Source organism: Condylura cristata, unplaced genomic scaffold (assembly GCF_000260355.1).
Source record: "Condylura cristata isolate star-nosed mole 26May11 unplaced genomic scaffold, ConCri1.0 scaffold00002, whole genome shotgun sequence".
Classification (NCBI taxonomy): Eukaryota; Metazoa; Chordata; class Mammalia; order Eulipotyphla; family Talpidae; genus Condylura; species Condylura cristata.
In genome coordinates, this window is record NW_004567103.1 from 47,518,353 (window position 1) to 47,533,235 (window position 14,883).

General features: G+C 36.6%; 1 protein-coding gene across 1 annotated transcript in view; it reads right to left on the bottom strand.

Annotated features, from left to right (window-relative positions):
• CERS6 (ceramide synthase 6) overlaps positions 1 to 14,883 on the bottom strand; it is a 254,533-nt gene that overhangs the window by 39,325 nt on the left and 200,325 nt on the right. Inside the window, exons 7-8 of the mRNA XM_004674575.2 lie at positions 8,881 to 9,009; positions 5,250 to 5,356 (exon numbers count right to left, since the gene is read on the bottom strand). Of these exons, the coding sequence (XP_004674632.1) occupies positions 5,250 to 5,356; positions 8,881 to 9,009 (236 nt within the window). The remainder of the gene's footprint in view (positions 1 to 5,249; positions 5,357 to 8,880; positions 9,010 to 14,883) is intronic.

Below are 14,883 nucleotides of genomic sequence, written 5' to 3' on the forward strand. Positions count from 1 at the left end.
AAAAAAAAAAAAAAAAGGCAAAATATACTGGGAGGCAAATTGGTGACAACCCTGAGGTGGACTTTCTAACAATTTCTCCTCTTGGGATAGGAAGGGTCTGTCTTTAGAGGCACAGGGTTTTCTTCTACTGAAATTATTCACACAATGGTCAAATTATTTGCAGTAAGACCGCTTCTTGAATCAGATTCTTCCTCTCTCTCAATCCTGGACTAGGAACGATGAAGGCAAGGCAAAGGATTCTGTTGGGGGACTGAGTATAGCGGGAGGGGAGTCACAGGAAGTTGCTAATTTCATTATCCTCCCTTCAAAATAGACTGGCTGTTTATTGGGACCAAAGGCAAGATATAAAAATTGCATTTCCACATTAAGTCAGGTCCTGAGAGCAGTGAGGCAGTGTTGACAGAGGCGATCTGTGCAGGCACACTGCAGGGGATATTGATGCCACCGGAAAGGAACCATGGGGAGAGGTCTGGTCCTGTGACCTCTCTCTTGGGGGCATCCCAAATAATCTCTGAGCAGAAATAATCACCAGGTCAGTAGGTAGCACTCTAGCTTGGAGTGAAGGGAAAAGGACTATGAAAATGATTCTCCATCTCCTGATTTATAGATAAGATAGAAGGTTTCCAGGCAGAATGGATAAATCAACCCAGGGCAGGCCAGGGATAAAACAGTATGATTCCAAAAGGTGGAAAAGAATCACTCAATAACAAGTAGTAAATGAGGAGTGTGATGAAATGTTTGTTCCACTGGAGTTACCTGCTGCTCCCCTCAGCAGTGTATTTCATCGATCTGCCTGTTCTGCTCCCCACTCTGTCTGGTGCATCCTCTCACTGTCCCTGCACCTCTGGCCTGTACCCCAGTTCTGTATGCATAAATAAGTCTTTAAAAAATTACTTTGAAATCTGCATTACATTCTATTGGGAAGCACTGCTCTAGAAGGACAAGATATGGCCCAAGAAAAGGCTGGAGGGACAGTGCATGGCTCTGAAAAGGCTTTGTCTGTCTTTATGAAGTGCAAACTGAACACACAACAGAGAATGAGTGGGGTGTGACCGGGGTCACAAACTGCATTCTGACAGATTAGGTGAGGCTGCTACTATGGTTCTGAGGAACCTGGAAGCGATTACTGATGACTGTGAAATAAATGGCTGCAAAGTAAAAGAAGTAGAGGGCACAGGGAATATTTTATTTCTTCTTGCAGCTGAAGTACAAATCTTTTAAAGAGAAAAAAAGTCTATGAAGTTCTTGCTAGTACTGAAGCCCAGTCTACTTCTGACACTTTCCCTCCAGTAACCAGTGACTATTTCACACATCCATACTATATGTACTACACTGCTTTATTTAACTGACAGAGTTCAGTACTGCTATTTCTATATGTTTGTTTTTTTTTTTTAAGGCGAAATAAAAGACTGTCTGAACTTATGGAAGTCAAGATTTACTTTGTTTAAGACCTTCTCTCTGTAGTATAGAGGCAGGGTAAAGAAAAAGAATGTGAGGCCTGTTTGGTTGAGTACACTCCTCTATATTATTTAATATTGATTATCCACTTATTTTATTTGCCTTCAATAAATGTTCAAAACTTAATTCATAATCTCTAGATGCCCCTGAAAGTTATAAATCTGGAATGTGAAGGGACCTATAGGGATTCAACTGCAAGTGTCCCATGGAGATTCTATCTGTAATTGAATTTCAACGCCCTTCTCAGTACTAGTTACATAGTAAGTGCCTCATAAACATTAAGTACATTTTGAAATGGTAGTACTTTGGAAGGTAAAAGTCAAACAAAATGATAAAGGCAAAGACTAGAAAGTTCAGGCCGGGAAGGTGACTGTCACACATGAATGTTCAGACAGACAGGAATAGAAGCCAACAATGCTCCCCTAAAAAGTCACACTGAACAAACTCACATTCTTTTTTTACCCCGCCTCTATATTGCACAGAAAGTGTCTTATACAACAAAGTAAATCTTGACTTCCATAAGCCCTTTGACAGTCTTTTTTTTTTTTTTTAATAATATAGTAGTTTATTTTTACATCATTTTGTGCCTTTTCCCATCTCAGTTGTAATCCCTGTGGGCTTTCCATCACCAAGTCACCTGTGTGTCATCACCACAGTCCAGTGCATTTCCCTCCTCCCCACTTTTTTTGATCCCATTCTCCACTCCACCCCATAAAATGTCTCTGGTATATAGCTATTCATTATTATTTGTTATTTTCTTGCCTGGTCTGTTATACTCCTGCTATGAGTAAAACCATCCGGTATTTTTCCTTTTCTTTCTTTCTGACTTATTTCACTAAGTACGATCTTTTCCAGCTCCATCCATGTTGCTGCAAAAGGGATGTGCTTATTTTTTTTTTTAGTTGCTGAGTAATATTCCATTGTGTGTATGTACCACATCTTTTTAATCCAGTCATCCACTTTTGGGCATTTGGGTTGTTTCCATGCCTTTGACAGTCTTTTATTTCACCTTTAAAAAAAAATAAAACCATGTAGGAGTAGCAGGCATGATAACAGAGCTGTTTCAAGACAGCAATAAGTAGGAAAACCATAAATTGAGTTCAACCTAGAGAAATTCTTCACTTGTGTACCTAGGCTGTGCTCTGGGTTAACATTTTAACTCAGCGACTCAAGGGAAGCATGAAAGGCATATTTGCAAGAAACAAAGGTGGAGGGAGGGATAGGAGTAATATTAGATATAGTTCAGAAGACCTGAATTAGGCTAGGATGTCCAAAAATAGCATGGTGGAATCTAACAGGAATAAAGTATGTATAAATAATCAGGTATAAATGTAAGTCATCACAAGAAACAAACAAAAACATAAAAATGAATTAAATTTAGGATAAAGGAGCTCTACTCTGAGAGCAGCTCAGATGTTTATAAAATCCCTACAGCCTATCAAATAGCAGGTTGCAATAGAAAATGTAGGGGAAAAAAATGCAGTTCTAAATAAAGCTTGTTTTTCATTCTCTTATATTCTGTACCAGCTAGTCCACATTTGGAACATCATGACATGAAGAATTCTGAGAAACAAACAAAAGAGAAAAACAAGAAGGAATAATTGAAGGGATTAAAAATGCCTCTGAAAAAGAGACAAACTATAGATAATTATTAAAACTCTTCATGTTCTTAAGAGTTTTCAATCAGAAGTGTTAAAGGACATTTAATCTGTTGTCCAGAACAGGGGGTGGGAGTCACAGATCTTTCTGAGAATCTTTAAAACCATGGGTCCTCTCCCATAGTGGGGAAAAATACATATACACATTTATATAAAGTTTCATGGGGTTCTAAACCAGATTAAGAACCTTTAGATATTTTAAGGGCCCAACATTTCTTCCTCAACTTCTAAAGCATACTCCTGGTTAGGGAAATTGAAAGAATTCCTATTCTGGTAAGAGAGTATAGGAGAACTCTGGAGATATAACTTGTAGGATTTCTGCCAATTCTAAGATTCCCTAGTTGAAATTGAATTTTTGAATAATTTCACAGTAATTGGTAAATATTTAAAGTATTACTTGTTATTGTCACCTATACACTATCAATACCTATTATACTGCAGCAATTGAAACAGGTTTAAAAAAAAAAACTACAATGGCAGGAGTTATATAAATTATTTCTTGTGTTACAAAATAATAAAATATTTCTCTCCATGATATGTTTAAACTGGGCTGCAATAAGGAGCACTGTAGCCAAAGTCTTCCCACCTCTGAAAATATTAGCTGTTGTTTTGTTATATTTGGTTACAAGAATTTTTTCTAAGCAGTTAGGTATTTCATCATTCCAAGGTTCTCCCATTAGTTATCTTACTACAGCGCTACGTAATTTCTAATCCTGGGGTCCATGTTCCAGGTAACGCTTTGCTATGTAAGCTTGAAGAGCTTTTACACATTAGCTAGAGAGGAGAGGATATTTTAATTCTAACCTTAAATGAAATGAAGCAAATTAAAGAACTTGAGAATGATGCTTATTTCTTTAAAGCCCAGGTTCTCGGAAATCCTAAATAGGAAAAGCTTCTATTATCTTTCTGTGAAATGTTCCTTGGATTTTGCTTGAATCTCTTCTATTTAAATTCTTACTACTAGGTTCTGATAATCATCTTGAAAGAACTCCAATTTCTGCAATAATTTACAGACACATTATATTCAAAATTACTTCACTGTCTCCTACCTACAATCATATAAACTATAATGAGGTTTTATAAATGTGTGTTACCAACACACAGAGTTGCTGCTTGGAAATGAATTTTCATTGTAAGCATCCGAAAGGGCTTTGAGCTTCAAGAGAAGTTGTGTATATGTATGGAGGTCTGTTGTATAGGTTAATTTGTTTCAGAACCTGGGTGATAGATGTTACACACTAAAAACTATCAACTTTATTAGTCTGATTTTTCATTTGGGGCTGAAAAATTAGGTACTATTAGATTGCTTTATTTTTCAGCTTTTACCATTTCTACTGCTTTAATTCCCCCATTCCAACCAATTTCTCAAGATGCTAACAATCATACATCATAAGTGAAATAGAGGATTTGGTTTCTTTTTCTTAGTTTAAGTAAAGTCCTCCAGAAAAAAATTAATAACAGTGGATCAGTTTCCTATAGAAAGAATTTCAAATCCCATCAACATCTATCATATCTTTTGCTTAGCTCAACTGAAGAAATGTCATTAAGGGGCCACAGAGAATTGTAGGGATTGGTTTTGAATTATCCCATTTATCTGTGTAAGCTGTAAATCCAACTAATAAGGAAAATTATATGGGAAAACTGGTTCTTAAATGTTAACATGCAACAAAATTACCAGAAAGTCTTATCAAAACAGAGCTTGTGGGCCCATCTCCAGACCATGTAATACAGCATGTCTGGGCAGGGCCCTTTAAGTTGGATTTCTGATAAAATCCCAGGTGATGCTGCCACTGATGCCAGTCTAGGGGCAGCCCGTTGAGGATCCGGGTATATGAGGTTTGCTGATATAACTGGTTGCAACACACTATTTTTTTCTTAACTCAAACCCCATGGTTAAGATTCTTGAGTCATATATTAATGGAGCCTAACACAACTTCAGACTCTACATAATCCACCCATCCTTTCTCTAATAGCCTTGTAAAATAACAGAGAGCAACTCACTTCTGGAGGAAGAAATCAAACTGTTTCTTCTCCTTCCTGCTGCCTTTAAAGGTCTAAGATTTTAATGTGAAGTTCAAAAGGAAGATTGTTAATAAAGCCTACCTGGCAGGGGTGCCTCGATAGCATACTCACCAGAGAGGAAATATACCCAGGCGTGTGGTGATAAAAACCATGGCAAACATAACAAACAGGAGATCACACATTTTCTGAAACTTAGCGTAATTTGCCATTTTGGCAGCCTATGAAAGAAGGAATGTGACATGTTAATTTAGTTAAACCCTTAAATTAAAAGCTCCTTTCAATATGCATGAGTATCCTATACGATGTAACTTAACAGATGCATAAAATTGCCAGCTACTTTGCAACGTCATGCATCATGCATCCGTGTTTACAAATTACCCATGAGTAGAGTGAAATGCAGCATGAGCCACAAGTAGAAGAACTGACTGACACAGATTTAATAAAATATTCAACAACCTGAAAATTTCAATTATATGGTTGATTTCAGGAAAACAGAAAAATAAGAAATTCTTACATTATAGATGATATTAGCCAGCCAAAGACTCCAATACAGGAATCTGACATAATATGTCAAAACACAAAGTGCTGGATAATCCTTTATACCTTTTATGAATCCCAAACACTAAGGCCACAAACATTACATAGACTATAGGGGGCCTTTCTGCATTTTTTTTTCTCTTTTTTAGTTAGACTTACAAGTTTTAAATAAACAGGCATAAGAAGTACTCAGAAAATTACTTGGGTTATTTTCATAAATTTAGAAATGAAGAATGCACCAAGATTATGTCACTTCAAAGAGTCCATTTAGTTATAATTTTTGAAGTTACATTAATGGGTCATTTTCTAGATGCTTTGAACTAATGTTCAAAGCCATCAACCAGAAGTATCCTAATAATTTATGATAGTGATTTAAATAACCACTTTTTATGTCATAACTTAGTTTAGAGAAGACATCACATTTATTTCTTTATGATCTATGTTTTTACAGATGATTCCAAGGTAGAACAGAGGTATTAAAAACATAATTTTGCTAGATCATCTCTTTTTATATTTCCACATAGAATTCACCACACCCACATATAGGGTTGTAATTTGGACACATCTTCTGAATTCATAACGTTATTTTCTACTTCTTGGAAAGTTAAACTGGCTGAGTCAAACTTGAAAGGGCTGTTGACATTATCCATAGAAGCTATAATTTTAGAGCTTTATGTAAAATACAAAGCTATGGGAAAAATGAATTCCTGAGGGGAAATATCTATTAAATGAGTGGAAGGTAGGATTCTGACTGCTACCTTCATGAATACTTTGGGTGTAACATCACAAAATCTATTACAAAAGAGAAAAAAATCACCTCTGGCTCCTTCTGGCTAGGTAAATCATGTAATTATTCTTTTATATCTTATTCACTATGCATTAAAATCAATGTTTCTGAAGTGCCTTGGCTGTAGATCTTACTTTAAAAGAGTTGACAGTACTCCTTCCTCCTCATTTCAGTACTCTCAATCATTGTTTTATAATGTCAAAGAAAATCTATATGATGAAAATTTGCTTTGAATCTACATGATTAGAATTTCTAGATTATTTTTCTTTTCTGGATAACAGTTATAGACAACAATTCACTAATAGCTTTTGAGTCATGGATATGCAAAGTGCCACGCACACCCTTCCATAAATATCAAAGTTGGCAGATTGTCTCGAATAGGTTTCAAAGCTGTAGGTAGCTGCATAAGTCTACTTTTAAGTAAACTCAGGGTTCAACAGAATGTTAGTAGATTTTCAGGGGATTTCCCTTCCATTAATTGAGGGACTATCTGAGGCAAATAGCAAGGGAGGAGGGAGATGGGTCAAAAATAGGGGAGGGAAGAGCACAAGGTTCAAAGGCAATGTGGTGACGGGAAATGTATGGGGTTTACACACAAGTGGAGAAAACCACCATTGTACAAAAATATACAACAATGTAAGAAAGTAAAACAACAGAAGACTCAGCTAGCATCTGACACATACCCATTGGGACTATATGTCTACTTCATAATATTTTAGGAACCAGAGTTTTTTTTATTTTTTAAAGATTTATTTTATTTATTTATGTATATAAGAGATGGGGTATAGGCCAATGGTGTATGTATGGGGGCTGGGGGTGAGAGGATTCACCAGAGCAGAACAGGCAGATAGATGAAGTACACTGCTGAGGGGAGCAGTGGGCAGAACAGAAAACATCAGCTCTGCATGTGGGTCAGCTGCTTGGCTGGGGATTGGCCTTGTGCTTCAGTGGCTGTGGCTAGCTTCATAGTTCTGTTAACCCCCTGCGCCACCAGGGAGGCCCAGGATCAGAGTTTTAAAAATAAAATGCTGAGCCCTCCCTGGTGGTGCAGCAGGTTAAAGCACAGCACTGAGAATCTGAAGCCACTTCCGCATGAGTTCGATTCCCGCCTGCCCTGGAGGTGACCACATGGCGCGGCAGACCTCTCCTGGCCCGCCCGCTGCTCCCCTCAGCAGTGTACTTCGTCAGTCTGCCTGTTCTGCTCTCCACTCTGTCTCTGGTGAAGCCTCTCACCGCCCCTGAGCCTCTAGCCTGTACCCCAGTTCTGTATGCACAAATAAATAAATCTTTAAAAAAAAGAGAGAAAAACATGCATTCTAACTCAGTTGTTCACTGTGTTAGGAATTCTAAAAAAATAAATAAATAAAATAAAATGCTGAATATACTTCAAACCTTGACTAATTGCCTTTATACATTCAATTTTATAGCATGGAAATTCTGCTTATATTACCACAACAGATTATTATTTAAAAGTATCTTTTGTCTATCTTCAGAGATACTAATGCCTCAAAGGAATGAAACTGGGCCAAACATAATACAAAAATCAGTATGAACATTCTAAATCCTGTATCTATAATGAATTGTACTACTGCCAAGTTAATTTTGAGCAATTATATAAATTTCTTACTAGAAAGTGAATTTTAATTTAATTATAAAGTGTTTTTATGAAGGAGTTTATTAATAAACTTAATACCATGTCAAAATTTCCCTTGGAATTTTATCTTTTGAAATAGGCTAGAATCATTTTTCTTTTGCTTTTTTCCTTTTAAATTGTTTTAAATAACAACAGTTTGAAAGGTTGATCAAAGAGAACCAAAATTTTCTCATTATATATATATATATATGCATATAAAAATGGTTATTACATGTGATTCACAATTCATATACACTTTTCACTGTAAAAATACTCAGATAAAGTCTATACTGTCAACAAAAACTATAACTACTGACTAAATTCATCAGGATGTACAACTCCCATTAAGTCTCACTTTCACCAATTTAACCTACAAAGAAAAACTCTTTTGAAGCAGTCATATACCATCTGCTCCCAGCACCAGCTAGCTCTAACAAAACTAGGGATCTTTGGGATTTTTTAATTCTATACTCTTAAAGATGAAGGAAAACTCGGGCCCTCCCTGGTGGCGCAGCGGGTTAAAGCACTGCACTGAGAAGCTAAAGCCACTTCCGCATGAGTTCGATTCCCGTCTGCCCCAGAGGAGACCACATGGCGTGGCAGACCTTTCCTGACCCGCCCGCTGCTCCCAGCAGTGTACTTCGTCGATCTGCCTGTTCTGCTCCCCACTCTGTCTCTGGTGAAGCCTCTCACCGCCCCTGAGCCTCTGGCCTGTACCCCAGTTCTGTATGTACAAATAAATAAATCTTAAAAAAAAAAAAAAAAAGATGAAGGAAAACTCTTACCTCTAGAAAGGCATCAGCTGAATCATGAAGACAAAGGACTAGGGTCCCCACTCGGGCCATATTGTTGACATATGAAAAGGTGATCAAGAAAATAGATACAATGTGATGCAGGAACATAACGCCAAAATCCTGGGGGAAGGAAAACACATGTCAGGACTTAGTAGCAGTCATCCTATTTCCATCAACTCAGTCCCAAATCTATACTTACTGCGGCTCCCCATGGCCAAAACTGGGGATACAAAAAAATGAGTAAGAAGTAATTCCTATCCTCTAGGATTCACCAGAAAGTGGGGGAGACACATGGGTGTCCTGCAATTGGAGAGTGTAATGAACACCAGGACTGAGACCAGATCATAAAGAGTGATTTGCACTGTGGGAGAAATTACTACAGGATTTCAAACAAAGAAACTATGGGGAAACTATTACAGGATTTGAAACTATGGGCGAAAATACTACAGGATTTTAAACAAAGAAGAGTTGTGATTTTAACCTGAGTGTGACATCCTAAGGGCAGGTGGGGAGCAAAAGATTAAGGGCAGAGGAAGAGAGCAATGTAATGCCTCCAGTCTGAAAGTGTGGGGCAGCAAAGGCTTGATAAATTACCTGGTGAGGATTAAGAAGCAAACTTTTATGTTATCACATAGTTTTCTTGAAATCTGCACTCCCGGTCTAGCATACTTTCCAGGAATATGTCCATTGGGATGTTAAAACAAAGAAACCTAAATGTTAGTTTTTCTGATGGATTCTGTAGACATAGCTCTGGATTGGTCATCCTCACTTTGGTGAACTTCAAGAGAGCTACTACTTAGCCCATGTGAAAGGAATATTTTTTTTAACTCTTTATTATCTGGACATGGTTTGTTGTGATACGGAAGTTCTGTTACTTTGAAATACAGTTCCTCTTTTGCTGGAGGGGAACTTTCTACCCTTCATTGATAAATTCTTCTTACAGTTTAAGCAAAGATACGTACAGATCCAACATAGTTTTGTTTTATTTTTTAACTTATGATTTTTTTGGATGTTTTATTAGTATCTAGGACTTTTCTGGATCATAAAAGTTGATAATACAAAGTTGTCCAAGGCATACCATAAAAATTCTTCTGATAATATTTCCCACTGGAAGATAAAAGCTCTTCTCTCCCAGCTGTTAACAGAAATTTATTAGGTTCCATCACCTGGAATATCATGTTCAACCAGACAATAGCTACTTCAAGACAATGGATCAATTTAAATGGAGAGAACCTATGAAATTATATTCTTAGCTGTTTCCTAAACATAATTAATTAAACATTCAGTAATTATTTTCAAGAATTCAGTGAGTTTATATTCATCTTAGTACACAAATTTTAAAAGTCAAACTACATGAGTACTTAACATAATAATATTTGGTATATTGCCCCTTGTTCAGAGCTGAATAACTGCTCTTGATTCACATTAAAAGAGAACAAGATCTTTCCTCTATTTAATTTTTGAATAAACATAAATTGATTAAAACATTTATGGAGGAGTAGGTCCACCTTAAATGATATTTCCTAATTTTTACCTGATATAAATGTCAATAAGCAACACAAAGCCCTTAGTGATATAATAAGTCTCCCCTACAAACAAGAGCATTGTTCTTCAGTTTGCTTTGTGAAGATGACTTTTTGCATATAAATCCCTTGTGCCTAGAAAACATTTATTATAAAGGGACTGAGAGTTATGCCTATGGCAGGAGACTAATTTTCATTATACAGTCATATCTGTGTGAATATGAAAAAAGGATGAATAATGGATTTTGTCTTTCACATTCCTGCTTCAGAAAGCATTATACACAAAGAAATATCTTTAATAAAAGTCATGCAATCATTATTTTATGTGTTACTCACATCCCTCACCATGACATATTTCTTTGTGTAGGCAATAAATCTTGTGTCTACTCAAAGTTTTTCAGCAAATTGTCCATTTGAACTCGATCATTGCAAGGTGGGAAATGCCTATCCTCATGTTTGTCTCTGCAGTGAGAAACTAATGTATGTCTATAGACCTAGATATGGCTGCAGAAACCTTAGCCTTTATGGTTAAGAATACTTTCCAACATTTTTAGTAATGGCAGGTAGGTAGAAAATCATGGTTTCTTGTTGGCCCTTAAATTGAAGACTGATCCCAAACCCACTATTCAAACCAAACTGGCCTGATTCCTTCTAATCCCATCCCATCCCTTGTCATCCCACCACTGAACTTCTGGACATATTGAAGAGCCTTATATAGTTTCTGTATGGTGTTTACTCCCCCCGCCCCCCCCCAGTTATCTGATTCTAGTGGTTTCTCTTTATATTAATTATTGGAGATGGAAAAAAAAATCAGATGAGGTCTTGATTCAAACTCAATTATATTAAGTCTGAAATGAAGAATTCAAGGAAGAGCCAGCTATTTTAAAGCCAGAAACTAGTAATAGGGAGCTGTTTTTTCCCTCTCCTATTACATTCTAAATGGCATTTAGAGAAACTAGAACAGTCTCTTTCTCTATTCTGTATAGTCACCATATCAGAAGCTCCTGGGTGCAGGTAAAATACAACTACTTGGGTTCCATTCCCCACTGTTAGAATGAGAATCGGCATCCTTAATTCAGTTCTCCAGGGAGTTATATCTATATTAAACTATTAGCCCCTAAGGCCAAACACATCAATCTCTCATTATGTTGTAAGTCTGAGATGCTATATGATGGGGCTCTCTTTGCAATGATGAGAATGCAGAATCTTCAAAATAATATTCTTTCTTCAGGAGACACTGGAAATTCATTTGATGGACATATTTTTATGAAAGCAAAATTAACTTATTCAATTAAAAACACACTACAAGCAATGAAAAACTTATTATCTAAATTCCATTTGCTGGATAAAATATTAATAATTTTATGCAGTTTCATGAGGGAACAATCTTCACAACAAATGAAGAAAAACACACAGGTGAACCTTCTCACAAAGGGGGTAAGAATGGTGAAGGGTGAGATGCTTCTGAAGTGCAAGCAAGGCTACTCTTTCAATGCAAAGGACATCTAAACACTTTCTTGAATTTAACTGAGTAACAAGGTTAACAAATCTGATCAATAAACACTTAAAGTAGCGCCTATGACTAGAAATCAGGTAATAAGAACAGGTTATCCATTGAACAGATTTGCAAACTCTTTAGTATCAAAAGGACAGCAGCATACTTTGAAGTTCATTTGATTTTGTAGGAACTGGAGCAATAATAGAAATCTCTCCTATTTGTTTTACTTTTTATTAGTTTTTGTAAAGGTTTCCATTTATTTACTTTTTGCTATGTATCCATCACTTCATCAAAAACCAAATTCACTGAAAACTTTAAGGTACATAGATGCTTGTATTACTTTTCATAGAGTAACAACTTTTTAAAAGAACAGTAACAATAACAAAGTCTTCCTATCTTTTCATTTGAGACTTTGCAATCTGAGACACAACTCACAATGTTGTGGAGCAGCATGACTGTTCAGTGTAACCTGGCAACATAGGGGAGCACTCCCTCTCCTCTCCAGCAGGAACACACAGATGGAGAAGACAAAACTCACATATGCCAGGAATAATAACAGTTACATTCATTTCCCAATGAAAGAAGGAGCAGGAGAATTAATAGATTCTCAGCTTTTGGTGATGGCTAACTAAAGTCCTGATCAATGGCATGAACAGGCATTTTTAAACTGCTTAAAAAGCAAAGAAACAGAAGACTTAACCACTAGTGGCCTAGGTCTTAAGAGAACGGCTAAAATGAAAGTCCATTCAAGGTGACTTAGAGAAGTGAATCGATACTGATCTGCCTCATCTCGGGTAACTTGAGGAAAATTATATCTTTCGCTCACCAGCACATGACAAAAAATGTTCATGTAGGGCCCTCCCTGGTGGCACAATGGGCTAAAGGGCAGCACTGGAAAACTAGCTGCAGCCCCTGCAGCATTGAGTTCGATCCATGGCTAGATTGGTGACCCACATGGTGTGCGAACCTCTCCTGTCTCGCCTGCTGCTCCCCTCAGCAGTGTACTTCGTCGATCTGCCTGTTCTGCACCCCACTCTGTCTCTGTGAATCCTTTTACCACCCCTGCACCTCTGGCCTGTACCCCAGTTCTGTAAACATAAGTAAATTTTTAAAAAGTTCACATAATAAATGTAAATGTCAGCCCTTGGGTATCTACTATCTTTGACAATTTATTCCATTATTGTGTTTTTAACTGGTTTGGGATTTTGGCCTACTATAAAGAAAATTGGTAGAATGTGCCATTTAAAGAAAGATATTTTAAATAGGAAAGTTCTTAAATCTGTAACCAGAATTCATTTTCAGGTATAGCCTATGTACTCCAGGGTAATATAGATGGGAAAGTATGAAAAAGTATGATTTATTTGGGAAATGTTTATTTAATCACAAAGTGGAGTAGCTCTTAGCAGGAATAATTCAATTATGCTTTATCTAAAATTGGATATTTTATAAATGGAACAGCCCATTAATAAAACCTCATTCATAATAAATCAAGAATCAAGTTCATCCAACACTTTTCTTCTAAAAGACTAGGTCCCCCACTCTCCATTTATTCCTTATCCCTGGAATAAATGTATATAGAGTTAGGTTCTTGAAAGGATAACTGACACATAGAAACCTCACCTAAAAACAGTAAATGTGAAAAAATAGTTAAAGACTTGGCATTACTATTGTGATTATCAAAATGTTTTCATAATGAGTGCTGATGTGATTTAAGTATTTCTACTAGTCATTCTCAAGTCTCAGTAGCCTTACAGTTCACCAAACTGTAAGGTTACTCTTTGTTGGAGCAGAGAAAAGCAAACTATTGTTTCCAGGCTAAATCTGAACCTCCATTTGTTTGTAAATAAAGTTTTATTGTTCTGGCCATTTTATTGATGTATTGCTACAGTGGCAGAGTTGCAGCAAAGAATAGAAGGCCTGCACATTGCAAATATTTGCCATCTGGTCCCTTGCAGCAACGTTTGATGACTTTGTTTAGAGTCATATCAAAAAGCATACCCTAGCCAATTTAGTCAACACTCCCTAAGATCTAGGGACTGCACAGTCACATTTGGGCATTTTCTTCAGTTCAGGCATGCATGAACTATTCTGAAGTATGGCCATTCTGAAGTAACCCACTAATTATAAATCTCAAAAATAAATCTCAAAATACAAAGAAAGAGTTCTAGAAAGTGTCTCTACCAAAATTCTTATGAGAAACTATGATTATAACTTCAAGATAATTTTAAAAATGAGGAGTTTTATCAGCAGCTTTTAAAACAAGAGTTGTCCATCTGGATGTATTTATTTTCCCTACCTCTAGATATGCCATTACTTTATAGTTTCCAGGAAACTACATAAATGAAATAAAAAGTTGCTGTATAATTTCTATAAAGTCTTTCTCCTGTGTAACACTTATGATACCATTTCAAGATTCAGAACTCAAAGTTTCATCTACTAGAGTTACTGAATCTTTAATCTTTAATTGATTTTATTACTATAGGAAAGGATGCAATAAAATTTTATTTGTACAATAGAAATGAAGAAGATAGTGCCTGTGATTCCTCTCCAGTGTACTGAAGCACAGAACTTTATATGTACATCTGTGGAGTCTTTCATGCTATTCTTTCCTCTCCCCATCAAAAGCGCACTCTCCAAGTGCACTCTGCCTTCAAACGATGTGGGTATTTTTCTTAATTATGCATGCATGTATGTTTATGTCATTGAACTTCGGTCTTCTATAATTCTCCATCACCACAAGCCCTGCCAAATTATAAGTACCCATGTTGGAGGCCTTCATTTACACCGTTCAGGGCTCTGTTTAAATTATTCTTGGTCCAATTACACTACTTTGTATAGCTCTTAATGATAGAAGGGTCAATTCTAAGACACTTAAATGCCTGCAACAGAATTATCTTCACTGATGCACAGGTTAATGGTCTTTCATTTGTGTGTGTGTGTGTGTGTGTGTGTGTGTGTAGCAGTATCCTCAAA